This window comes from Hylobates moloch, unplaced genomic scaffold (assembly GCF_009828535.3).
Source record: "Hylobates moloch isolate HMO894 unplaced genomic scaffold, HMol_V3 SCAFFOLD_12, whole genome shotgun sequence".
Taxonomy (NCBI): domain Eukaryota; kingdom Metazoa; phylum Chordata; class Mammalia; order Primates; family Hylobatidae; genus Hylobates; species Hylobates moloch.
Window position 1 is genome coordinate 43347230 of NW_026652287.1, and position 24575 is coordinate 43371804.

The 24575-nt window shown below is 53.4% G+C and overlaps 1 protein-coding gene across 3 annotated transcripts in view; it reads left to right on the forward strand.

Annotated features, from left to right (window-relative positions):
- PDE4A (phosphodiesterase 4A) overlaps window positions 1-24575 on the forward strand; it is a 66143-nt gene continuing 41568 nt past the window's right edge. The window contains exons 1-3 of one of the 3 annotated variants that reach the window (XM_058425169.1): window positions 1-113; window positions 12017-12123; window positions 12794-12999. In XM_058425169.1, the coding sequence (XP_058281152.1) occupies window positions 12076-12123; window positions 12794-12999 (254 nt within the window). In that variant the 5' untranslated portion in view covers window positions 1-113; window positions 12017-12075. Of the gene's footprint in view, window positions 114-11226; window positions 11391-12016; window positions 12124-12793; window positions 13000-15632; window positions 16226-24575 lie in introns of those variants that run through there. The other 2 variants (XM_032169647.2, XM_032169646.2) reach the window with 2 other exon arrangements.

A 24575-nucleotide genomic window follows, 5' to 3' on the forward strand; every position in this document is an offset into this window, starting at 1 on the left:
CACACACACATACACACTCACACACCAGCAAACAAAGGGTCTGGACACCCCCGTCCCCTCCCGCCCCCCAGGCCAGAGAGGGCGGGGCATCCCCTCCCCAGCCCCCCCGCAAGGTAAGCTTGGGGCTGCGAGCTGCGGTGGGGAGGGGGACATGGTGCCACAGTGGGAGGGGGCCAGGACGGTAGGGGGTTCCCCGGCTCCCCAGGAAAGCCATACCCGCACCCCCACAGTATGCCCTTTAGGGCTTTGGCCCCGTCATCAGCCTGGGGGTGTTTGGAGAGAATCCCAGATGTCGGGGATTCCCGGATAGGCGCGGGGGTCTCTTCCCGGCTCTGGAGACTGGAGCTGCCCAGCTTCAGCAAAACAGGGTTCCCGGAGCCTCAGCTTCCAGAACTGGGGACAGGGCGCTGGAAGCTTCCCCATCAACGCCAAGCATTTCCTAATCTGCCAGCACAGCACCTCCAGCCCTGGGGACTGAGGAGAGAGACCCCTAAGTTGTTTTGCACTGTCCCTCTGTCCCCGGTCCCCATCCCACCCCCATGGGTGCAAACCCTGCTATGTCTCTCCTGCCTGTGGGGTGGGGGGGGGGTTGCGGGAATTGGGAACGCTTTTTGGGGCTACCCTTGCTTCTTCTGCTACATCCCATAGCCACATACCACTGAGCTGCGGTGGGGCCCGGCAGGCGGCTTTGCCTTCCTGAGTCTCAATTTCCTCCTCTGCAAAGTGGGTAATGACACACACCTAGGATTCCGCGAAATCGTGCTCGCGGAGCCTGCTTTTGCCCCATCATTTTATTTATTAGCTAATTTCACATCTCTTTCCCAAGTGTCTACTTACGATGTGCTGGGCACTGTGACCAGGCTTTGGGGCAGCAGCAACCAACAAACCCAGTAGGGGTCCCTGCTCCTGGCTAGTGAGGGAGCAGGATCCCTGTATAAACATACAAATCCCCGCGGGTGATTTCAGACTGTGAAGACTAAAATTCTGTCCTCGGACAGAGAGAGACTAGGGAAAGGCACTCAAGATTAAAGGAGAAGCTGGGCACAGTGGCTCACGCCTGTAATCCCAGCACTTTGGGAGGCTGAGGCAGGCAGATCACTTGAGGTCAGGAGTTTGAGACCAGCCTGGCCAACATGGTGAAACACCATCTCTACTAAAAATACAAAAATTAGCCGGGCGTGGTGGCAGGCACCTGTAATCCCAGCTACCCGGGAGGCTGAGGCAGGAGAATTGCTTAAACCCGGGAGGCGGTGGTTGCAGTGAGCCAAGATCACACCACTGCACTCCAGCTTGGGTGACAGAGCGAGACTCTGTCAGAAAAAAAAAAAAAAAAAAAAACAGATTAAATAAGACTTCTGGATCCTGCCTGCCTTCCTCCTTGGGTCTGAGCTCCATGAGGGCAGGATCAGGTCTAGAATAGTGCCTGGCCCACAGTAGGTACTCAATAAATGTTGAACGAGCCTGGCACCCTGATGTGAGCCTGTAGTCCCAGCTACTCGGGAGGCTGGCTGGAGGATCCCAGGAACACCCATCTCTAAAAAAAAATAAAAACAAAAAATAAATCCTTAGCTGGGCATGGTGGCACGCGCCTGTAGTTGCAGCTATTCAGGACGCTGAGGCAGGAGAATGGCTTGAACCCAGGAGGTGGAGGTTGCAGTGAGCTGAGATAGTGCCATTGCACTCCAGTCTGGGTGACAAGAGCAAAACTCAAAAAAAAAAAAAAGATCTTAAGTGAATTAAAGAGGGGATTAGATTAAGACCAGATTCTAGAACTGTAGATTAGGAAGAAGGCTTATCATAAACCAATCCACCCCCGCTCCCTTGAATTTGATAAAGGAGACAGTGAATCCCAGAATGTCAACATTTCTACAAAATTGAAGATGGGCCCAGCACGATGGCTCACATCTGTAATCCTGATACTTGGAAGCCTGAGGTGGGAGGATCGCTTGAGCCCAGGAGGTCGAGGCTGTAGTGAGCCATGATCACGTTACCGCACTTCAGCCTGGGAGACAGAGTGAGACTCTGTCTCACCAAAAAAAAAAAAAAAAAAAAAAGATGGTTAAAGCAAGGGTTGTGAACAGCTGGGGACAGAGACCAGCACTGAGCACTGTGCACCCCAGGAACTCATGGTGTCCAGCCAGTGCCCACTCTTCCCCACATAGCATATAGACACAGCACTGCTTTCATCTATTCAATATTTATTCAGCACCTACTATGTACCAGGTGCCAGGGACACAACAATTAATAGAACAAAACTCCCTGCCCCAGTGGAGCTGACATTTAGTGGAGGAAACTGAAATGAAATAACATGATCAAAAGATATAATGACACATCGTTATTAGGATACTGATGGAAATAGAGGGCGTGGCTGGGTATTTAGAAAGACTTCCTGCAGGAGTTGAATTCAGCACACACACACTCAAACCCAAACATAATCCCACTAATACACATCACAGACAAGTGGCCATGGGTACTGAGTGGCTGAGCAGAGATTTAAACCTGGAACCTGCATTTCTTTTTCTTTCTTCCTTTTTTTAACTAATTATTTATTATACTTTAAGTTCTGGGGCCGGGCGCGGTGGCTCACGCTTGTAATCCCAGCACTTTGGGAGGCCAAGGCGGGCGGATCACGAGGTCAGGAGATCGAGACCACGGTGAAACCCCGTCTCTACTAAAAATACAAAAAATTAGCTGGGCGTGGTGGCAGGCGCCTGTAGTCCCAGCTACTGGGAGAGGCTGAGGCAGGAGAATGGCGTGAACGCGGGAGGCGGAGCTTGCAGTGAGCCGAGATCGCGCCACTGCATTCCAGCCTGGGTGACAGAGCGAGACTCCGTCTCAAAAAAAAAAAAAAAAAAGTTCTGGGATACATGTACAGAAGGTGCAGGTTTGTTAAACAGGTATACATGTGCCATGGTGGTTTGCTGCACCCATCAACCTGTCATCTACATTAGGTATTTCTCCTAATGTTATACCTCCCCTAGCCCCCCAACCCCAACAGGCCCCGGTGTGTGATGTTCCCCTCCCCGTGTCCATGTGTTCTCATTGTTCAACTCCCACCTATGAGTGAGAACATGCAGTGTTTGGTTTTCTGTTCTTGTGTTAGTTTGCTGAGAATGATGGTTTCCAGCTTCATCTATGTCCCTGCAAAGGACATGAACTCTTTTTTCTTTCTTCCTTTCTTTCTTTCTCTTTTTTTAATTGAGACAGAGTCTCACTCTGTCACGTCCAGGCTAGAGTGCAGTGGCTCGATCTTGGCTAACTGCAAGCTCTGCCTCCCGGATTCATGTGATTCTCCCGCCTCAGTCTCCCGAGTAGCTGGGATTACAGGCACGCACCACCACACCCAGCAAATTTTTTGTATTCTTAGTAGAGATGGGGTTTCACCATATTGGCCAGGCTGGTCGAAAACTCCCAACCTCAGGTGATCCGACCCCCTTGGCCTCCCAAAGTGCTCCCAATGAGCCACTGCGCCCGGCCCTCCTTTCTTTTTAAAGACAGGATCTTACTCTGTCACCCAGGCTGGAGTGCAGTGGCAATCACAGCTCACTTGCAGCCTCAAACTCTTGGGCTCAAGCAATCCTCCTGCCTCAGCCTCCTGAGTAGCTGGGATTACAGGCACACAGCACCACACACGGCTAATTTTTTTTTCGTTTTATTTTAAATACGGGGTCTCCAAGAGTTGGAGGCTGCAGTGAGCTATGATCGCACCACTGCATGCCAACCTGGGCAACAGCAGGAGACCTACCTCAAAAAAGAAAAGAAAGATGGGGTGTCGCTATGTTGCCCACGCTGGTCTCAAACTGCTGGCCTCAAGCGATTCCCCTGCCTTGGCCTCCCAAAGTACTGGGAATATAGGCGTGAGCCACTGTGCCCAGCCCCCGGAACCTGCATTTCTAGGCACTGTGAAATACTGTTTTCCGCTGCATCTTCACACAGTGACACCCCCACACACCTACACATTCATAGTACAGTCACACAGGCACAGCCAACCTCTTATTCACATAGACTGATGTGGTATTGCCCTGACACATAGATTCCTGCGGGTACAATTTGGTTTCAACTATGCAACACTTAGACCCACAGAAGGTTCCACCAGCCAGTTTACATGCACAGCCAGGTATGAAGTTCATGCACATATATGCATGTATTTGCACACACGTGCACATATGCCTGGAGCCCTTCACAATCCTTCCAAGACCTGCGTCAGCTTTGAGCATGGAGCTTGGGCAGCCGTGAATATTCAGGGCCATGGTGTGGGCAGGGGCTTTTATTCTCACTTCCCTGTTATTTGCTGCACATCGCCACATCCTTCAGTTGAAGGAAGTGGGGAGTGGGCGGGATGTCGGGCTGGGTGACATCAGCTCTCTTCTGCCAGGCCAGACCAGTGGCTCCCAGGCTGGGCTGGTAGCTGCCGGTGCTGACAACATGGGTGGGGGAAAAGGACTCTCGTGGCCTGAGCCTGATGCCAGCTGTCCAGAGCAGCCTGTGCTGCCATCTGGACCCCCCTCCTCAGCGGCCTGCTGTCCAGGGGAGCAGAAGGCAGGCTTAGAGGCATCCCTCCACCCTGAGCACTCCTGGGCCCTGCCTGTCTCACCTGGGCTGCGGCCAGGGCTGATTGCCACAAATGTGCACTTGTGTCCTGACAGCAGTAAGGGGCATGTCTCTGCCTCTCTTGCCTGGCCGGCTGGACTCCTCCAACATCGCCTTCTTCATTGCTTTCTTCATTTCACAAATCCTTGAGACTTTGAGCAACAGAATTTGCAGAGCCTAGGGAAAATGCACAGGCGGGGTTCCTCTTCAAAATTACAAACAATAGGCCGGGCGCAGTGGCTCACGCCTGTAATCCCAACACTTTGAGAAGCTAAGGCAGGGGAATTGCTTGAGGCCAGGAGTTTGAGACCAGCCTGGCCAACATGATGAAACCCTGTCTCTACTGAAAATGCAAAAATTAGCTGCGCATGGTGGCAGGTGCCTGTAATCCCAGCTACTCAGGAGGCTGAGGCAGGAGAATCATTTGAGGTGACAAGAGCTAAACTCTGTCTCAAAAAAAAAAAAAAATATATATATATATATATAAGTCTAAGGCAAATAAAATACAAGCAGGGCTGGGTGCGGTTGCTCGTGCCTGTAATCCCAGCTCTTTGGGAGGCAGAGGCGGATGGATCACGAGGTCAGGAGATCGAGACCATCCTGGCTAACACGGTGAAACCCCGTCTCTACTGAAAAAAAAAAAAACCAAAAAATTAGCTGGGCATGGTGGTAGGTGCCTGTAGTCCCAGCTACTCGGGAGGCTGAGGCAGAAGAATGGCGTGAACCAAGGAGGCAGAGCTTGCAGTGAGCTGAGATCGTGCCACTGCACTCCAGCCTGGGCGACAGAGTGAGACTCCATCTCAAAAAAAAAAAAAAAAAAAAAGAGAGAAAAAGAAAACACAAGCAGAGTCAGGGGCATGGGAAGAGCGTTAGGATATCTGAGATCTGAATATGTTCTAGGTGTTTGAAGAACAGCAGAGGGGCTGGTGGGTTGGCCAGACATGGTGGCTCACACTTGTAATCCCAGCACTTTGGGAGGCTGAGGCAGGAGGATCGCCTGAGCCAAGGAATTCCAGACCTGCCTGGGCAACTTGGCAAGACCCCCTCTCTACAAAAAATTTAAAAATTAGCTGGGCGTTGTGGTGCTCACCTGTATTCCCAGCTACTTGGGAGGCCGAGGCGAGAGGATCACTTGAGCCCCGGCGTTTAAGGCTACAGTGAGGTGTGATAGCGTCACTGCACTCCAGCCTGGGCAACAGAGTAAGACCCTTGTCTCCTAACAAAATGAAAACAGACCGAGCACGGTGGCTCATGCCTGTAATCCCAGCAACTTGGGAGACCGAGGCGGCAGATCACGAGGTCGAGAGATTGAGACTATCCTGGCCAACATGGTGAAACCCCGTCTCTACTAAAAGTACAAAAATTAGCTGGGTGTGGTGGTGCGCGCCGGTAGTCCCAGCTACTTGGGAGGCTGAGGCAGGAGAATCATTTGAAGCCAGGAGGCAGAGGTTGCAGTGAGCAGAGGTTGTGCCACTGCACTCCAGCCTGGCAACAGAGCAAGACTGTCTCAATTAAAAAAAAAAAAAAAAAAAAAAAAAAAAAGGAACAGAAATAAATTCACATGCATGACTTCACTTCATCCTCACAACAACCCCATCAGATGGATGTGAATATTATTCCTATTTTACAGATGACAAAACTGAGGGCCAGAGAGGCTGAGTAATTTGCTCAAAAGTATACAGGATACAGGCAGAGGTGAGAGATACTGTGAGTTCAGTTCTAGACTGCCACAATAAAGCAAGTGTCACAATAAAGTGATACACAAAATTTTTGGTTTCCTAGTGCATATAAAAGTTATGTTGACACTATACCATATGTATATTAAGTATGCAATAGCATTTTGTCTAAAACAACAATGCATATACCTTAATTTTAAGATACTTTATTAGCTTGGGCAACATAGTGAGACCTCATTTCTACAAAAAAAAAACTTAAAAATTAGCTGGGCATATTGGTGCTTGCCTGTGGTCCCAGCTACTTGGAAGGCTGAGGTGAGAGGATAGCTTGGGCCCAGGAGGACAAAGCTGCAGTGTGCTATGATCACAGCACTGCACTCCAGCCTGTGCAACAGAGTGAGACCCTGTCTCAAAAACAAAACAAAAAAACCTTAAAAACTTTATTGCTGCCCGGGTGTGGTGGCTCAAGCTTATAATCCCAGCACTTTGGCTGAGGCAGGCAGATCACTTGAGCCCAAGGGTTTGAGACCAGCCTGGCCAACATGGTGAAACCCCATCTCTACCAAAAAATACAAAAATTAGCTAGGCCTGGTGGCGCACGCCTGTAGTTCCAGCTACTCCAGAGGCTGAGGAAGGAGAATCGCTTCAACCTGGGAGGCGGAGGTTGCAGTGAGCCGAGATGGCGCCACTGTACTCCAGCCTGGGCGATAAAGTGAGATCCTGTTTCAAAAAAGACAAAAACCAAAAACAAAAAAACCTTTATTGCTAAGAAAAGCTAACCATCATCTGAGCCTTCGGCAAGTCATAATCTTTTTCCTGGTGGAGGGTCCTGACTCAATGTCGATGGCTTCTGACTGATGAGGGTGGTGGTTGCTGAAGGTTGGGGTGGTTGTGGCAATTTTTAAAAATAGGAGAACAGGTCGGGTGCGGTGGCTCACGCCTGTAATCCCAACACTTTGGGAGGCCAAGGCAGGTGGATCGCTTGAGGTCAGGAGTTCGAGACCAGCCTGGCCAACATGATACAACCCCCGTCTCTACTAAAAATACAAAAATTAGCCTAGTGTGGTGGTGGGCACCTGTAATCCCAGCTACTTGAGAGGCTGAGGCAGGAGAATCTCTTGAACCCGTGAAGCAGAGGTTGCAGTGAGCTGAGATGGCACCATTGCACTCTAGCCTGAGTGACAGAGTGAGACTCAGTCTCAAAATAAATAAATAAATAAATAAATAAGATACTAATAATAATACTTGAAAGTCAAATGTGCTCCTTGATCAGTGGGCTGCAGAATGGATGTCGTGTTAGCAGGCATGAAAACATCTCCTTGTACATCTCCATCAGAGCTCTTGGGTGACCAGTTGCATTGACAATGAGCAGTCATATTTTGAAATGAACCTTTTTTCTGCACAGGAAGTCTCAACTGTCGGCTTAAAATATTCAGTAAACAGATGTGCTGTCACCCAGGCTTTGTTGTTCTATTTATAGCGCAGAGGCCAAGTACACTTAATATCATTTTTAAAGTCCCCAGGATTTTCAGAATAGTAAATGAGAATTGGTTTCAGCTGAAAGCCACCAGCTGCATTAGCCCTTAACAAGAGTCAGCCTGTCCTTTGAAGCCAGTCATTGACTTCACTTCTCTCTAGGGTGAAAGTCCTAGCTGGCATCTACTTCCAATAGAAGACTATTTTGTTGGGCGGGCGCCGTGGTTCACGCCTATAATCCTAGGAATTAGAAGCCAGGCTGGGCAACATGGTGAAACACCCTCTCTATAAAAATACAAAAAATTAGGTGGACATGGTGGCACGCACCTGTAATCCCAGCTACTCCGGAGGCTGAGGTATGAGAATCGCTTGACCTGGGAGGCGGAGGTTGCAGTGAGCCGCAATCTCGCCATGGCACTCCAGTCTGAGCAACAGGCTCTTCCCATCCCCCTGACTCTGTCTCAGAAAAAAAAAAAAAAAAAGACCGGGAGCTGTGGCTCACGCTTGTAATCCCAGCACTTTGGGGGGCTGAGGCAGGTGGATCATGAGGTCAGGAGATCGAGACCATCCTGGCTAACACAGTGAAACCCTGTCTCTACTAAAAATACAAAAAAAAAAAACCCAAAAATTAGCCGGGCATGGTGGCAGGTGCCTGTAGTCCCAGCTACTTGGGAAGCTGAGGCAGGAGAATGGCGTGAACCCGGGAGGTGGAGCTTGCAGTGAGCCAAGATCGTGCCACTGCACTCCAGCCTGGGTGACAGAGCAAGACTCCGTCTCAAAAAAAAAAAAAAAAAAAATGTTTACTTTTTAGGCCACGCATGGTGGCCCATGCTTGTAATCCCAGCACTTTGGGAGGTTGAGGTGGGAGGTTTGCTTGAGCCCAGGAGTTCCAGACCAGCCTAGGCAACATGGTGAAACTCCATTGCTACAAAAAATATAAAAATTAAGGCCAGGCGTGGTGGCTCACGCCTGTAATTCTAGCACTTTGGGAGGCCAAGGCAGGCAGATCATGAGGTCAGGAATTTGAGATCAGCCTGACCAGCATAGTGAAACCCCGTCTCTACTAAAAATACAAAAAATTAGCCGGGCGTGGTGGTGGGTGCCTGTAATCCCAGCTACTCAGGAGGCTGAGGCAGGAGAATCACTTGAACCTGGGAGGTAGAGGTTGCAGTGAGCCGAGATTGCGCCATTGCACTTCAGCTTGGGCGACAGTGCAAGACTCTGTCTCAAAACAAACAAACAAACAAACAAACACCCAAAAAACACAAATTAGCTGGGCACGGTGATGTGTGCCTGTAATCCCAGCTACTCAGGAGGCTGAGGTGAGAGGATTGCTTTAGCCCAGGAGGTCGAGGCTGGGGGCCACAATGAATGGGTACCATTTCTTGCTCTGTTTGCTGGAGAATACAGGTTACAATCAGAGTGGTAAGTGCTTTAATGGGGGTAGAAAAACCTGCAATGGGGGCCCAGAACATGGTCTGGGGCAGTCTGGCTGAAAAATGGAGGTGACCTTTAAGCTATCTTTTTTTTTTTTTCTTTTTTTCCTGAGACAGAGCCTCGCTCTGTCACCCAGGTCACCCGAGCTGCAGTGCAGTGGTGTGATCTCAGCTCACTGCAAGCTCCGCCTCCCAGGTTCACCTCATTCTCCTGCCTCAGCCTCCCGAGCAGCTGGGACTACAAGCACCCGCCCCTGCACCGGGCTAGTTTTTTGTATTTTTAGTAGAGACAGGGTTTCACCATGGTCTCGATCTCCTGACCTCGTGTTCTGCCCGTCTCGGCCTCCCAAAGTGCTGGGATTACAGGCGTGAGCCACCGCGCCGGGCCTAAGCTATCTTTATACATTCATCCATTTGTTCAACAGATGTCTGTTGAGGGCCCACCAGGTGCTAAAGGCTAGGTTGAATGATGTTTACATTCATTTCCATTAATTTACATTGAACTGAAGTGCTAGCTAAGGCAATAAGGCAAGAAAAAGAAATAAGAACCAGACTGGGTGTAGTGGTTCATGCCCAGCATGAACATGGGTTCATGTAATCCCAGCACTTTGGGAGGCTGAGGTGTGAGGAGCGCTTCAGCCCAGGAGTTTGAGACCAGCCTGGGCAACATGGCAAGACCCCATCTCTACAAAACAACAAAAACAAAAATTAGTCAGGCATGATGGTGCATGCCTGTAGTACCAGCTGCTACTCTGGAGGCTGAGGTGGGAGGATAGCCTGAGCCTGGGAGGTCGAGGCTGCAGTGAGCTGTGCAATGGTGCCACTGCACTCCAGCCTGGGCAACAGAGTGAGACCCTGTCTCAAATAAATAAATAAATAAATATTAAAAAAATAAAGAAATAAGAACTAGGCTGGGTGTGGTGGCTCACACCTGTAATTCCAGCACTTTGAGTTTGAGCTTTAGTTTGAGCTCAGGAGTTTGAGACCAGCCTGGGTAACATAGTGAGATCCCAGTCTGTATTTAAAAAATAAAAACAAGAGAACCAAAGTAGGGTATAAACCAGCTAGTACACAGTAGAACTGTTAGGAACATTACACTATCAGGTTCTCAATAATAACCTGATATTGAACAGGTTATTAAAAGCCGATTATGTTCTGGATTCTGTTCAGGATACTCAGGAGATAGTAATGAATACTACATTATTGTTAACATAATAATTTAAGTTTTCGTGCCCTCCTGCAGGTCATATTCCAGTGTGAGGAGACACAGACAATAAATGTAATAAATAAATTACATAGTGTGGTATGAGGGGGGAAGAGTGGGAAAAGGTGGACCAGAAGTCCTAGGAGGTTGTATTATAATTTTAAGTGGGGTGGAGTAAGAAAGAAAGAAATGCCTGAAAGGATGAGATATAGTAAAGACCTAAAAGATGTAAGGGACCTGCGGATTTTTTTTTTTTTTTTTTTTTTTGAGATGGAGTCTCAATCTGTTGCCCAGGCTGGAGTGCAGTGGCCTGATCTCGGCTTGCTGCAACCTCAGCCTCCCGGGCTCAAGCGAGTCTCCTGCCTCACCCTCCCAAGTAGGTGGAACTACAGGCACCCGCCACCACACCTAGCTGATTTTTGTATTTTTAGTAGAGATGGGGTTTCACCATGTTGGCCAGGCTGGTCTCGAACTCCTGACCTCAAGTGATCCACCTGCCTTGGCCTTCCATAGTGCTGGGATTACAGGCCTGAGCCACTGCACCTGGCCAACCTGTGGATATTTGGGGGAAGAGTTCCAGGTGGAGAGAATTGGAAGTGCAAAGGGCCTGAGGCACCAGCATGCTTGCTGTGTCCAGAAACAGCTAGACCAGTATGGCTGGAGCTGAGGGCAGGTAGGTGACTGGGCATATCTAGCAGGACTGTGTGGGCCACGAGAGGACTTTGACTTTTCCTCTGAGTGAGGTAAGAGCTATTAGGGCTCTGAGTAGAGGAAGATCATGATCTGAATCGAGTTCTAACAGGCTCCCACAGGGTCAGATGTTACCATTTATTAAACATTTACTGAGTGCCAGACACTATTCTGTTCAATATGGTTTGATCTCATTTCATTCTTACATGGACCCTGTAGGGAATATCATTCCATTTCACAGAAGAGAAACAGGTTCACAGAGTTTAAGACACTGACCCATGGCCGCACAGCAATAATCTTCAGCGCCTGGGTGTCAAGGTAAAGTAAGCCAGCCTCTCCCTCCCCCAAACATTTCAGACAAGGATCGGTGGCTGCAGAGCGCACCCGTCTTCGGGAACGGTGTCTGTGTCCCTGTCTGTCTGTTTCTATTTCCACACGTCCCTGTCTGTCTCCACGCGCCTCTGCCTGTGCGTCCCCCATCTGTGCCCAAGCCGCCGTCTCTCTGCGCCCGGCCCCCGCACATCAGAGCTATTTCGGGTTTAAGGCTTAAAAGCCCAACAGCTCGGAGGAGACGCTTCCTCCGGCCCCCGGCTCGGACCACGCGCCGCACGCGGCCAGCTCTGGGAGCTCCCAGTTTTTTCTGCGGGATCCCCGAGCCGGGGAAGCCCCCGCGGGAGGAAGGGTGGGGGCTGGGGCGACCTGGGCCCGGAGGCTCTCGGCCCCCCAGTGGCCAACCCCGGCATTGACGCCGTCAGGAGCCCAGCCGTACGTCAGCTGTCGCCCTGGCAACGGGCGGGCGACGTCACCACATTGGTGGTGCGTCAGCCCGCTGACGTCACGCCCCAGGAGAGGCAATAGGCAAGGGGCGGGGGCGGGTTCTAGGCCTGGCCGGCAGGGGGAGCCCTGGGGCACTGATGGCAGATGCGTTTGGCTTGGTCTTGCAGGAGGCCCTGGCCCTGCCGACATGGCCACCGCAGCCCCAACGGCGCGCTAGGTTGGCGAGATGAAGAGGAGTCGCAGTGCCCTGTCCGTGGCAGGGACCGGGGACGAGGTGCGAGAGGAGGGGCTTGGGCTAGGGGCGGGGCTTCGCCCCTGGGGAGACTAGCGCCCTCTAGTGACCACGGCTATTTCCTGAACGTGGCTTCACTACCTCCAAGCTGTGAGGAGTTTGGTCCCCTTGTGCCTCAGTTTACCCCCTTGATTCCACTTTTCTCCTGCTGCCCTGATTAAGAGGCTCTCACCCGGCCCAGGGACAGCAGGCAGAGGCTTCTCAAATGAGGAGAGGATTTTGGCGAGGAGGTGGGAGGGGGCACTAGGGGTAGTGAGGTCTTGAGAGTTTCAGACGTGAGGGATGGGAGGGGGGCATTGACATTAAGACCAAGAGGGGCCCTCTTAGACGTGGAGGTTGGGAAGAGACCCTAAAAAGGTGATGTGTTAGAGAGGTCTCACACTTGAGACAGAATGTCTAGATGTTACAGAACCCAAGGCTGGGGCATCGAGAGGGGACCCCACAAAAATTATGGCTGAGAAGAGGCACTCTCAGACCTAAGGGATGGTAGGGCACCCTCTGTGGGAGGGGTCAGCGAGTGGCTCACACGTGAAGGGGAGCCTATACCCCCATTAACTACTCCCTTAGACAGCTAGGTAGGGGTGTTCTTGGGGAGAGGGGCTCAGAGCTTCCCAGCCAGGCCACGCCCCTATTCCACTTTGTCCCTCCCCAGAGGTCGAGGGAGACCCCCGAATCCGGCCGTGCCAACATGCTGGGGGCCGACCTGCGTCGCCCTCGCCGCCGCCTCTCGTCCAGTCCTGGCCTGGGCTGGGCCCAGCCTGAGCCCTCGGACCCTGGGATCCCTCTGCCGCCACGGCCCACCACGCTGCCGCTGCTGATCCCACCGCGGATTTCCATCACCAGGGCCGAGAACGACAGGTAGGTAGGAGAGGGAGCAGAGTGGGAGGTGGGTTGGGGAGGCACAGTGCCAACTGGGCTAGGTCCAGCCACCAGCCCTTCCCGATCTCCATGCTCCATGCCGTTTGCAAAACTAGCTGCAACTTGTCCTGTGGCGGGCTGTGACACCCCTACCCCAAGGCACCCTTCGCGGGCTCTAGGAACCCCTTATTTCATTTTCCAGCTGCCTGAGTCAGCAAGGGGCAGGACTGAGGAAAGGAGTGTCATGTCTCCAACCCCCAAGATGCTCCCATATTCACAGAGCTGGGGCAGGTTGATCAGGCGGCTGTGCACCGGCTTTCATGTCCCCGCCTGAGAGGATCAGGTTTCTTCTCCGCCTTGAAGGGGATGGTGGAGTCTTGGAAGGGGTCTGGACTGGCATTTTTCTTTCTCCTGGGGAGATGTGAGAAATATCTGCGAGCTCTGGGTTCACACAGCACCTCTTGCTGATTCTCATCTGGGGACCTTCCAGGTACCCAACCAGTTTCCCAGAGTACTCAACCCTCCTCTTGGCTCAAGAATAAGCTGGAAAGTCAGACAGCTGAGCTGGTCCTGGCTTCTGGCCGGCCCCTGCTCCCATGCCCTCCTCTGGTCACCGCTCTCGGCAGTTCCAATCCACCCCCACCCCCATCTACTCAATTGGAGGGTTCCAGGGTCTCTGTTTCCATCATGGTCCAATGGTTCATTTCCAGATAGGTAGAGCAAGTGACTGTCTCTCGCCCCTGGAGCTGCTTAATTATACCTCCCCACGCCCATCCCACTAGCCTCAGGTCCAGATCAATTTATCCCCCAGCTCAGGCCACCGCTCCTCGTTTCCTCCTTCTTCTGCAACCCCAGCTGTGGCCTGACACCCCCCGCCCACCTCACATTACGCACTCCCACCCCCTTCCAGATCTCTAACCAACGTTACAGCATCCCCCCGCCAAGAATTTGGCCCAGCCCAGGACTCTCAAATATGATCTGGGGAGAACTCGCAGCCCCTGCAAATTCCCTAGAAGCCGTTTTGAGTGTGTAATGGGGGGGGAGTTCCTGAGAGAAGTGGGGAACACAGTTTTGGCCCTTGGAATACCCGGCGGCTGCTGATGGGGGGGCCGGTTTTTGCTCGGCGTTCGCCCACGCCGGGAGCCCCCTCTGGCGGGGAGAAAAGTGGCTGTGGGGGTTGAAGACCGGCAGTCTTTTTTTTTTTTTTTTTTTTTTTTTTTTCAAATAAGGAGAAGGGCGCGGGGGGAGGGCGGTGGCAGACGGCATCGCCTGCCCTGGGGAGCCCGTGACAGGGGGCGCACGGGGGCAGGGGTCTGGTCCCCGGGTCGCGCAGCAGAGCAGTTTCGCGTTCGAGCTCTTATCGGCGTGGGGGGGGAGGTAGGACACGCGGGCGCGTGCACTCCCCCCGCCCAGCAGCCAGCCTTGGGGGGGGGTTGAGGGGGATGGGGGCGCACTCGGATCCCGCTCGCTCTCTGCTCGCTCGCTCGGCGCGGCGCTGGGGGAGGCGGGAGCGTGAGTCACGGCGACTCCCGATTTAGGTGCCGGAAGGGGGGCTCTGCTGGCGGGGGCCGCAGGGAGGAGGCTCGCCTGTTTACTCGCTTGAAAAGGGCACGGGGGTGAGCTCCGCGGCTACCCGGGACCTTCCTCAGTTTACCTCTCGCAGAAGCGCTTTAGAAGAGGCAGCGATGTATAGAGCGGTGGGCGGGCAGCTGCGGTATCCGCCACAGGGTGTCTTCCTGGAGCCACAAGGGAACCAATGGGACACACCCCAGAAATACCCCAGAGGCCCCAGGCTGACCACACACATACACTCACGCACACGCACACACTAACATACATAGACGCCCTCCGACACTACAGTCAGACGACAGAGGCCGAATCGCGTGCACAACTCCGCAAGCACACACCGACCACAAACGCATCCAAGCGCTTGAGAACACATTCACAGTCCCGAGGCCACCTGAAAAAAGACCACGTAGGGATGCACATCCTCCAAATAGGTAGCACATGTGCGCACACATCCTTCACCCACAGACACACACAGTTATACACACAGCCAAATCCAGAGAAACGGGCAGACAACAGCAGCCAACCACGTGCGCACACACACTTCCAGCAGACACTGAAAACACAGACAACCCTCGGAAGAGGCCACGTGCGCGCACATCCCGCCCCGGGCCCGCACCATCACTATCCTCCGACGCACAGACAGGAGATCCCACACACTCTGCCGTGCCGCCCGCTGCAGGCACCGCGCCGGTGGCACTAGGACCACTCCTCAAAAACTACCCCCGGCCAGGGGTAGCGACGAGGACACGCCAGCACCGGACTCCGCCCTCGCCATGATGGACCGACTGACTGACACTCTGGCAACCAGTCCGGTGTCTTCTTCCAGATCAGATTAACCGTTTAACTCCTTCGTGCCCGTGCGCGCCGCGGCCAAGCAGGGTGCTTTGAAGACAGCCGAGTTCCAGCGCCCCCTCCCAGCCCGGAGCGGGGATCTGCGTAGGCGGGAAGGGCCCCCCCTCCTTAGGTAGCTGCCCCCCGCTGGCCCGGACGGAGGAGGAGGGGGGCGGCGCTGACAGCCGCGGCGGGCGGGGGGCGGGGAGGGGCGGGACGGGGCGGAGGAGCCGGGGCTGGCGCCGAGCTGGGCGCGGAACGCGGAGCGCGGAGCGCGGAGAGCGCCGCCCGGCACTGAGCAGAGCTCCAAGCGCCGAGAGGCAGCCGCAGAGCCCGGCCCGGGGGCGATTGGCCCGCAGCGCCCCCGGGTCTGTCCCCGGGGCGCCATGGCCCTACTGCGGCCGGGCGCACCCGCGGGGCCCTGGGCTCGCTGGCTTGTGCGCAGCTAAGCGGGGTGCAGGTTGGAAGGGCCAGGGCCCCCCGGGGCGCAAGTGGGGGCCGGCGCCATGGAGCCCCCGACCGTCCCCTCGGAAAGGAGCCTGTCTCTGTCACTGCCCGGGCCCCGGGAGGGCCAGGCCACCCTGAAGCCTCCCCCCCAGCACCTGTGGCGGCAGCCTCGGACCCCCATCCGTATCCAGCAGCGCGGCTACTCCGACAGCGCGGAGCGCGCCGAGCCGGAGCGGCAGCCGCACCGGCCCATAGAGCGCGCCGATGCCATGGACACCAGCGACCGGCCCGGCCTGCGCACGACCCGCATGTCCTGGCCCTCGTCCTTCCATGGCACTGGCACCGGCAGCGGCGGCGCGGGCGGAGGCAGCAGCAGGCGGTAAGACTCCCCGCGGCGGATGCGCGCGGAACGGATGGGCGCGCAGGGAGGAGGCAACTCGAGCTGCCGGCCGCAGGGGGCGCTAGGATGCGGGTGGGGTCGGTTTGGCTGGCGGGGGCGGAGGGAATTCGGCTGCGGGGGCGTCTAGGACCTGGCCCCTGGTTTTGCGCGCTACGGGAGGCTTCCTGCTGAAGCCCATCTTGGGGTCCATTTAGGGGGCGCCATGCTGCGCGGTGTTAACGAGGTCTGGGTTGGGGAAGGGGGCTGCACCTTTAGGGGTCTGTATTCTTAGTGACAGTGCAGGACAGCTGCTAAGCTGGGAACCACTTGGAGGGACCTTCCTGGGGGCACTATACTGAGGGCTAGATTCGCAGTGTTTGGGGTACTCTTGGGGCACTCCGTAAGGGGGTGCCTGCTAGGACCAGTATCTTTAGTTCAGGGTGGGATGCTCTCAGGGTCCTTCTAGGGGATAGAGGACTCTATTGCGGGGATGTTAGTGGACTCCTGCAGCAGCTGGGGTCAGAAATCCAGAGGGTGCCTCTTGGGGGAGCACTGTTTTGGGAGCCTTGTGTTAGGCTGGAGTTCCCTTCTCAGGGCAAGAGTGTTAGGGTTAAGTAGCTGTTCAGAGGCAGGAAACAGTGGAGGGGGGGCGCAGTCCCAGCACAGAGGGAAGGAGTCCCTGACTGCAGAGGTGACAGCATAGTGAGGGTGCGTGTGTGTTGAGCTTGGTCTCCTCTGAGGATATCCTCCAACTGACCTCCGTTTGCTCCAGCTGTCCGGGTATGACCAGCTGTGGCTGCCTCAGTTGTGTGCTCTGTGTGAGCTTCTGGGGTCTTGTGATGGTGACACGATGACTATGTGTCCTCCAGGGACAGTGTGACTGTGTATTTCCAGGGTAGTGTGACTGTGTGTTTCTGGGACAGGGTTTGTGACAGTGACTGTGTGTGCTCTAGGAACGCTGTGACTGTCACAGGGTGACTGTGGCCTCATGGGATGCAGTGATTGGGATAGAGTGACTGTTTCTGCTCCTAGGACAGTGATTGTGCAATGGTGTCGGTGGTCTAGGGACAATGTGATTGTGACAGTGTCATTTCTAGCATGCAGTGATTGTGGCACTGGGGTGTTTACACTTGGGGAACAATGTGATTGAGTTCGTGGAACAGTCTGTGCTCCTTGGACACTGTGATTGAAACACCGTGGCTGTGTTAGTCTTCGCCAGGTGCTCACGTCTGAGCATCGGTGCTCCGACATGTGGTCTGTGTTCCCTCTGCCTGGTGTATCCTAAGAACTGGTGTCCCCTAACCACCTGGTGTTCTTAGTTATTGTTCCTGCTCTGATGGTGCTCCAGGGTCTGATTGCTTGTGCTCCAGCGATGTGTGCAACTGACAGCTTTGCCCGTGTGCTCTACCTGGATGCCCCACTGCTGGGAATATCACCAAGATGGTCAGATTGGGACTTCTTATCCCTGGAGCTCCTGAGTGAGGCCCCTCTAAGATGTAGCCCTACTCTTCCTAAGTCTCTTTAGGGGTCTTCAGCAGTCATTGCAGCCCTCCAGGCCACCCCCACCTCTGTTCTGGTCATCCCCCAACCCCAGTCCCCCTGCACCCCTGTACCTATCAGGAAGCAAGTGTCATGGGCCCAGCATACGTGAGCTGACATTTCCCAGAGGGAAGTGGAGAGAGGCTGAAGGAAGAGAAAGCTGGAATCAACAGAAAATGCTAAAACTGGGGCAGGGGGCCAAACTGGCACAGGTCACTGTCCTAAGACACCAAGGGGTGGGTGAAATGAATTAGGATCCGGGCCCCATTTCTTTGCAAGGCTCCAGGGACTCCTCCTAGCCTGGTCTCTGGGACACTGAGTCTTAGGTGACAGTGGCTGAGTGGTAATAATCATCATTATTTTGGTGGGTATCCATCTCGCAATGGCTCACCCTCCGGCTCCATGCCAGGGACTTTTCCATATGCATCCTCATCCCCAGTGCCCTGGGTATTCCAGCAGGGTATTCCTGCTGGCATATGGGGAAACTGGAGCCCAGAGACAAAACCCTTTCTCTTTTTTTTTTTTTTTTTTTTTTTTTTTTGACAGAGTCTCCCCTGTCACCCAGGCTGGAGTGCAGTGGTGTAATCTCGGCTCACTGCAACCTCTGCCTTCCGGATTCCAGTGATTCTCCTGCGTCAGCTTCCGGAGTAGCTGGGATTACAGGCGCCCACCACCACACCTGACTAATTTTTGCATTTTTAGTAGAGATGGGTTTTCACCATGTTGGCCAGGCTGGTCTCGAACTCCTGACCTCAGGTGATCCGCCCTCAGCCTCCTAAAGTGCTGGGATTACAGGCATGAGCCACTGCACCCGGCTAAACCTTTTATCTTTCTCACCCAAGCTCACACAACCAGGAGATGGGGGAGCTGGAATTGCAACACAGGTCCGCCCAATTCCTGTGCATCTTTGTATAAGTGTCTTGCCCTCTCTGAGCCTTAATTTTCCAGTCTGTAAAGTGGGGCTGTTGTTGGCACTGCCATGTGGGGGTCACTTTAAGGGTTCTGTGAGCTTGGGGATATGTGTAAAGGACTTAACATAATCAGTAGATCTCCATTCAGGGACCTAGACTAAGGAGGGGGGACCTGGGTGGATCCCATTTCTCCAGGGTGAGTAGAAAAAACAGGAACCTTAACCACATCCCCACGTAGACTCGGGTTTCTGTTTCACTGTGGGTCTGTGCACCCTTCAGTGTGTGTGCTGAGGTCCAAAGCTGGGACTGATGGGTGGGCTGTAGCTGGCATCGGTGCCAGGGTCCTCCCCCATTCCCAGGGAAAAGGAGGAAGGTCTCTGATGGCAACCTCAATGCTTAGAACAGACATTTCTTCAAAAAGGGGGTTTTACCAGGGCACATACAGGATTCAGTGCTCCCCACATTGGAGTTCATCCAGCTACCGCAAAAGGAGTCCAGCGAGCTCCCCGATTTGGGTCAAAGGAATCCCCAGAGAGAGGGCACTGCCCACCCCCAACCCGAGATGTCATCCAAACCTCCCCTCCAGACCTGAGGATGTATGAGATGGCTGAGTCATGGCACAGCCACGATCTGTCAAGAGGCAGATGGAGATGGAGGAAGAGGAGGACTTTGGTGGTGGGGGCTGTGGAGCTCACTGAACTGGGGACGGGGCCAACCTACAGACCCTGCGTCCCCCCTCCCTAGGCCTTAAAACTTCCCCATCGAGGTGGGGGCAGAGCGTGGCCCCAGGAGCAGGTGGAGACAGCCGAGCTGGGGTCTCCGTCTGGTCGCTGGTCTCTGTCTCCACTTGGGTCCTCGCCTCCCCCTTGTCCCTGGAGCTCCCAAGTCCCTGGATGTGGGTTGGGAGCGGGTCTCCCCGCGCGCCCTCTGCCGGACGACGAGGAAGACACAGCTTGGGTGTGCGCTCCCAGCGCGGACCTGCCACAGGGACGCCGCCAGTCCCGGAGCAAAGCAAAGTCGCCGCCACCGTCGCTGCGCCCAGTATTATTATTTTATGCTTATTGAGCGTCCTGGAGAGCGGGCGCCAGGCCGGCTGACCGCAGGCTGCGTGTGGGGTCCTCGCCCTCCCGAGCTTGGGACCAGGCCGCCTTCCCCATGCGCCAGTCCCTGCCACACGCTGCGGGGACTGCCGTCTGGAGGACAGGGAGGAACCTGGCCGAAAAGTCGCAGCCGTGGAGTTCCCGTCCCGCCTCCGCGCGCTTGCCTGGCAGGCCGGTGAACCCCAGCATCCTTGGCTCTGCGCTTCTGCCCGGGAAACAGAGACCATGGGACTTCCCCAAGGTCACACAGCGAGGAAGGTGAGAATAGGAGTTAAAAACCAGATCTCGGCCGGGCGCGGTGGCTCTGTAATCTGAGCACTTTGGGAGACCGAGGTGGGCGGATCACGAATGAGGTCAGGAGTTCGAGATAATCCTTGCCAACATGGTGAAACCCCGTTTCTACTAAAAATACAAAAATTAGCCGGGTATGGTGGCACACGTCTGTAATCCTAGCTACCCGGGAGGCTGAGGCAGGAGAATCGCGTGAACCCGGGAGGCGGAGGTTGCAGTGAGTCGAGATGGCACCACTGCACTCCAGCCTGGCAGCAGAGCGAGACTCTGTCTCAAAAAAAAACCAAAAACCAAAAAACAAAAAACAGATCTCCTCCACTCCAGACCGCTGGGTAACATTCACATGGCAGCCCTGCCCGCTGACTCGCTGTGTGACTTGGGGCCAGTGCTTGTGCCTCTCTGAGCCTCAGTTTCCTCATCAGTCAAACGGGGCTGAAAAATAAGAACTGTCCACCCCCAGGGCCGTGGTGAAGCTGATATGTTTGACGTAGGCGCTGGGCAGCCAGGAGCTGGTGTTCTGAGAAAGTACTTCCTCAAATGACATCAGCAGAGAGAAAGGGGGCGTCCCCCAAGCCGCAAACCCGGCTGACGGGGAGGGTGCCCCATATTTCATTGGTAACAGATTGACTGCAGGCTCTTATGACTTTAGGAAAACTGGGGCTTTGGACCTGGGAGAGCCACAGTTTGGCAGGGTGAGAACAGAATTGTGAGGGCATCTGAGCCCACTCTTTTCATTGTGGAGTATGAAAGAGTTCAAATCTGGCTGGGCACGGTAGCTCATGCCTGTAATCCCAGCACTTTGGGAGGCTGAGGCGGGTGGATTATTTGAGGTCAGGTGATTGAGACCAGTCTGGCCAACATGGTGAAACCCCGTCTCTACTAAAAATACAAAAATTGGCCAGGTGGTAGTGGCGCATGCCTGTAATCCCAGCTACTGGTGAGGCTGAGGCAGGAGAACTGGTTGAGCCTGGAAGGCGGAGGTTGCGGTGAGCCGAGATTGGGCCACTGCACTCCAGCCTGGGCGAGAGAGTGAGACCCTGTCAAAAAAAAAAAAAAGAAAGGAAGGAAGGAAGGAAGGAAAGAAAAGAGTTAAAATCTGCTTTTGTCCAGGCGAGGTGGCTCACACCCAGCACTTTGGGAGTGACGTGGGAGGATTGCCTGAGGCTAGGAGTTTGAGACCAGCCTGGGCAACATAGTGAGACCCTGTCTCTACAAAAAGAAAAAAATAAAATAAGTAAATCCAGCTTTTGTCCTGTACTCGCTGTGTGACCTTCACCTGTCAGAGCCTCAGTCTCCTCATTTCTAGCAGATTCGTTCATTCCACAAACACTGAGCGCCTTCAGAACTGTGGCTGAGAATGCTGTAGACCAAGTTTGTCCAACTCGTGGCCCAGGATGGCATTGAATTCAGCCCAACACAAATTCGTAAACTTTCTTAAAACAATGAGATTATTTTTTTCTTTTTCTTTTTTTTTCTCATTAGCTATTGTTAGTGTTAGTGTATTTTATGTGTGGCCCAAGACAATTCTTCGTCTTTCAGTGTGGCTCAGGGATGCCAAAAGATTGCACACTCTTGCCATAGACACAATCCCTGCTGCCCTGAAATTGTCAGACTAGAGGGTGAAGCAGAAATAGCAAGTAAAGGGCCGGGTGTGGTGGCTCAGGCCTGTAATCCCAGCACTTTGGGAGGCCGAGGCAGGTGGATCACTTGAGGCCAGGAGTTCAAGACCAGCCTGGCCAAAACATGGCAAAACCCTGTCTCTACTAAAAATACAAAAATTAGCTGGGCGCAAGCCTGCAATCCCAGCTACTTGGGAGGCTGAGGTGGGAGGATTGCATGAACCCAGGAGGCGGGGCTTGTAGTGAGCGAGATTGAGCCACTTCACTCCAGCCTGGGCGACAGAGCCAGACTCCATCTCAAAAAAAAAAAAAAAAGAAATAGCAAGTAAAGCTGTATGATAATTCAAGATGGTCACACATAGGATATGAAAAAAAGAGGGATCCTGGGGTCAGGGAAGGCCTCTCTGAGGAGATGACATTTGAACAAAGACCCAAATAAAATGAGGGAGGTAAGGGCCGGGCGCGGTGGCTCACGCCTGTAATCCCAGCACTTTGGGAGGCCGAGGCAGGTGGATCACAAGGTCACGAGTTCAAGGCCAGTCTGGCCAGGATAGTGAAACTCCATCTCTACTAAAAATACAAAAATTAGCTGGGCGTGGTGGCAAGCGCCTGTAATCCCAGCTACTCAGGAGGCTGAAGCAGAAGAACTGCTTGAACCCAGGAAGTGGAGGTTGCAGTGAGCCAAGACCGTGCCAGTGCACTCCAGCCTGGGTGACAGAGCAAGACTCCGTCTAACAAAAAACAAAAGAGGGAGGTTGCTACATGGGTGTCTGATGGAAGAGGGTGCCAACCAGAGGGAAGAGCCAGTGCAGAGGTCCTGTGGTGGGAGTGTGTCTGACACGTTGGAGGCAAGTGTGTCTGAGGCAGAGTGAGCGTGGAGGCAGTGGAAAAAAAGGAGGGAGCGAGGTGACAGGCAGCTCATGTGAGGGCTCATAGACCATGAGGCCATGATCAAGGTTGGCTTTAGGCCTCAGTTTACATCTGGCTTCCTAGGACGGGACAAGCATCATTGGGCTGGAAGGAAATTCATCCATAAAGGGCTTGTGTAGCCTCATGGCTAAAATTCCTGTCTCTGAAGCCAGACAGCTGGGTCCATAATCCAGCTCTGATCTTTCTAGATTGGGAGACCCTGGCCAAGTCACTCCTCTCTGGGCCTCAGCTTCTCCGTCTCTGAAATGGGCCTAGTAAAAACCATATTCCCAAGGGCTGATCTGACCAACTGGCAAAACAATTCAGAGGAGCTAAGGGCATTGAAACCTTAATGGTCAGTGAACAAAAATGCATTTCTGGGACAGGTATAGTGGCTCATGCCCAACACACTTTGGGAGGCTGAAAGGGAGGTGGATCACTTGAGCCTGGAAGGTGGGGATTGCAGTGAGCCAGTATCATGTCACTTGCACTGCAGTCTGGGTGACAGAGTGAGACTCTGTAAAAAAAAAAAAAAAAAAAAAAAAAAGAGTATCACCTGGTAGGTATCTGGTGGGTATTTTGTGAGGATTAAATGAGATCATAAGACCAGGTGTGGTGGCTCATGTCTGTAATCCCAGCACTTTGGGAGGCCAAGGCAGGCAAATCACTTGAGTCCAGGAGCTCAAGACCAGCCTGGGCAACATAGGAAAACCCCATCTCTAGAAAAAGTACAAAAAATTAGGCCGGGCCCAGTGGCTCACGCTTGTAATCCCAGCACTTTGGGAGGCCGAGGCGGGCGGATCACGAGGTCAGGAGATTGAGACCGCGGTGAAACCCCGTCTCTACTAAAAAATACAAAAAAATTAGCCGGGCGTGGTGGCAGGCGCCTGTAGTCCCAGCTACTCGGAGAGGCTGAGGCAGGAGAATGGCGTGAACCCGGAAGGCGGAGCTTGCAGTGAGCCGAGATTGTGCCACTGCACTCCAGCCTGGGCAACAGAGAGAGACTCCGTCTCAAAAAAAAAAAAAAAAATTAGTCAGGCATGGTGGCGCACATGCTACTCAACTACTCGGGAAGCTGAGGTTGAAGGATCACTTGACCGCAGGAAGTTGAGACTACAGTGAGCTATGATCGTGCCACTGTACTCCAGCCTCGATGACAGAGTGAGATCCTGTCTCAAAAGAGAGAGAGAGAGAGAGAGAGATCATAGCTAGAGGCACTGGATGCACAGGAAGCTTTCTAAAGGGTTAGTTGCTATCATCACCATCATCATCATTATCATCATCATCATCATCATCTATACCCTCTGGTTAGTATAGTGATTTGCATATTATAAGCCTTCAGTAAATATTTGTCAAATAATGATAATAACTGTAGCTCGTATTGAGTGCTTACTAGGTTCAGACACTTTTCTGAGCCTTTTATGTGTCCATTCATGGGGTGAGTGGTAGTATTATACCCATTTTACAATTGGGGAAACTGAGGCTCAATGAAGTGAAGTGACTAGCCCAAGATCAAATGACTAAAAAGTGCCAGAGGCCACACGCAAGCCCAGGCCTCCTCACTCTGGGCCCCATGGCATCAGAGCCAACACTAGAGAAGGAAAGATATTTCACAGAGGTGGACTCAAAAATAGAGATTCGCTGTTGGGCGCGGTGGCTCACATAGGTGGATCACTTGAGGCCAGGAATTCGAGACCAACCTGGCCAACATGGTGAAACCCCATTTCTACTAAAAAAACAAAAAAAATTAGCCAGGTATTGTGGCACATGCCCGTAATCCCAGCTACTTGGGAGGCTGAGGCACGGGAATCCTTTGAACCTAGCAAGCAGAGGTTGCAGTAAGCCAAGATTGTGCCACTGCACTCCCGTCTGGATGACAGTGCGAGACTGTCAAAAGCAAAAGAAAGAAAGAGAGAAAGGGATGAAGGGAGAAAGGGATGAAGGGAGAAAGGAGAAAGGAAAGGAAGGAAGGAAGAAAGGA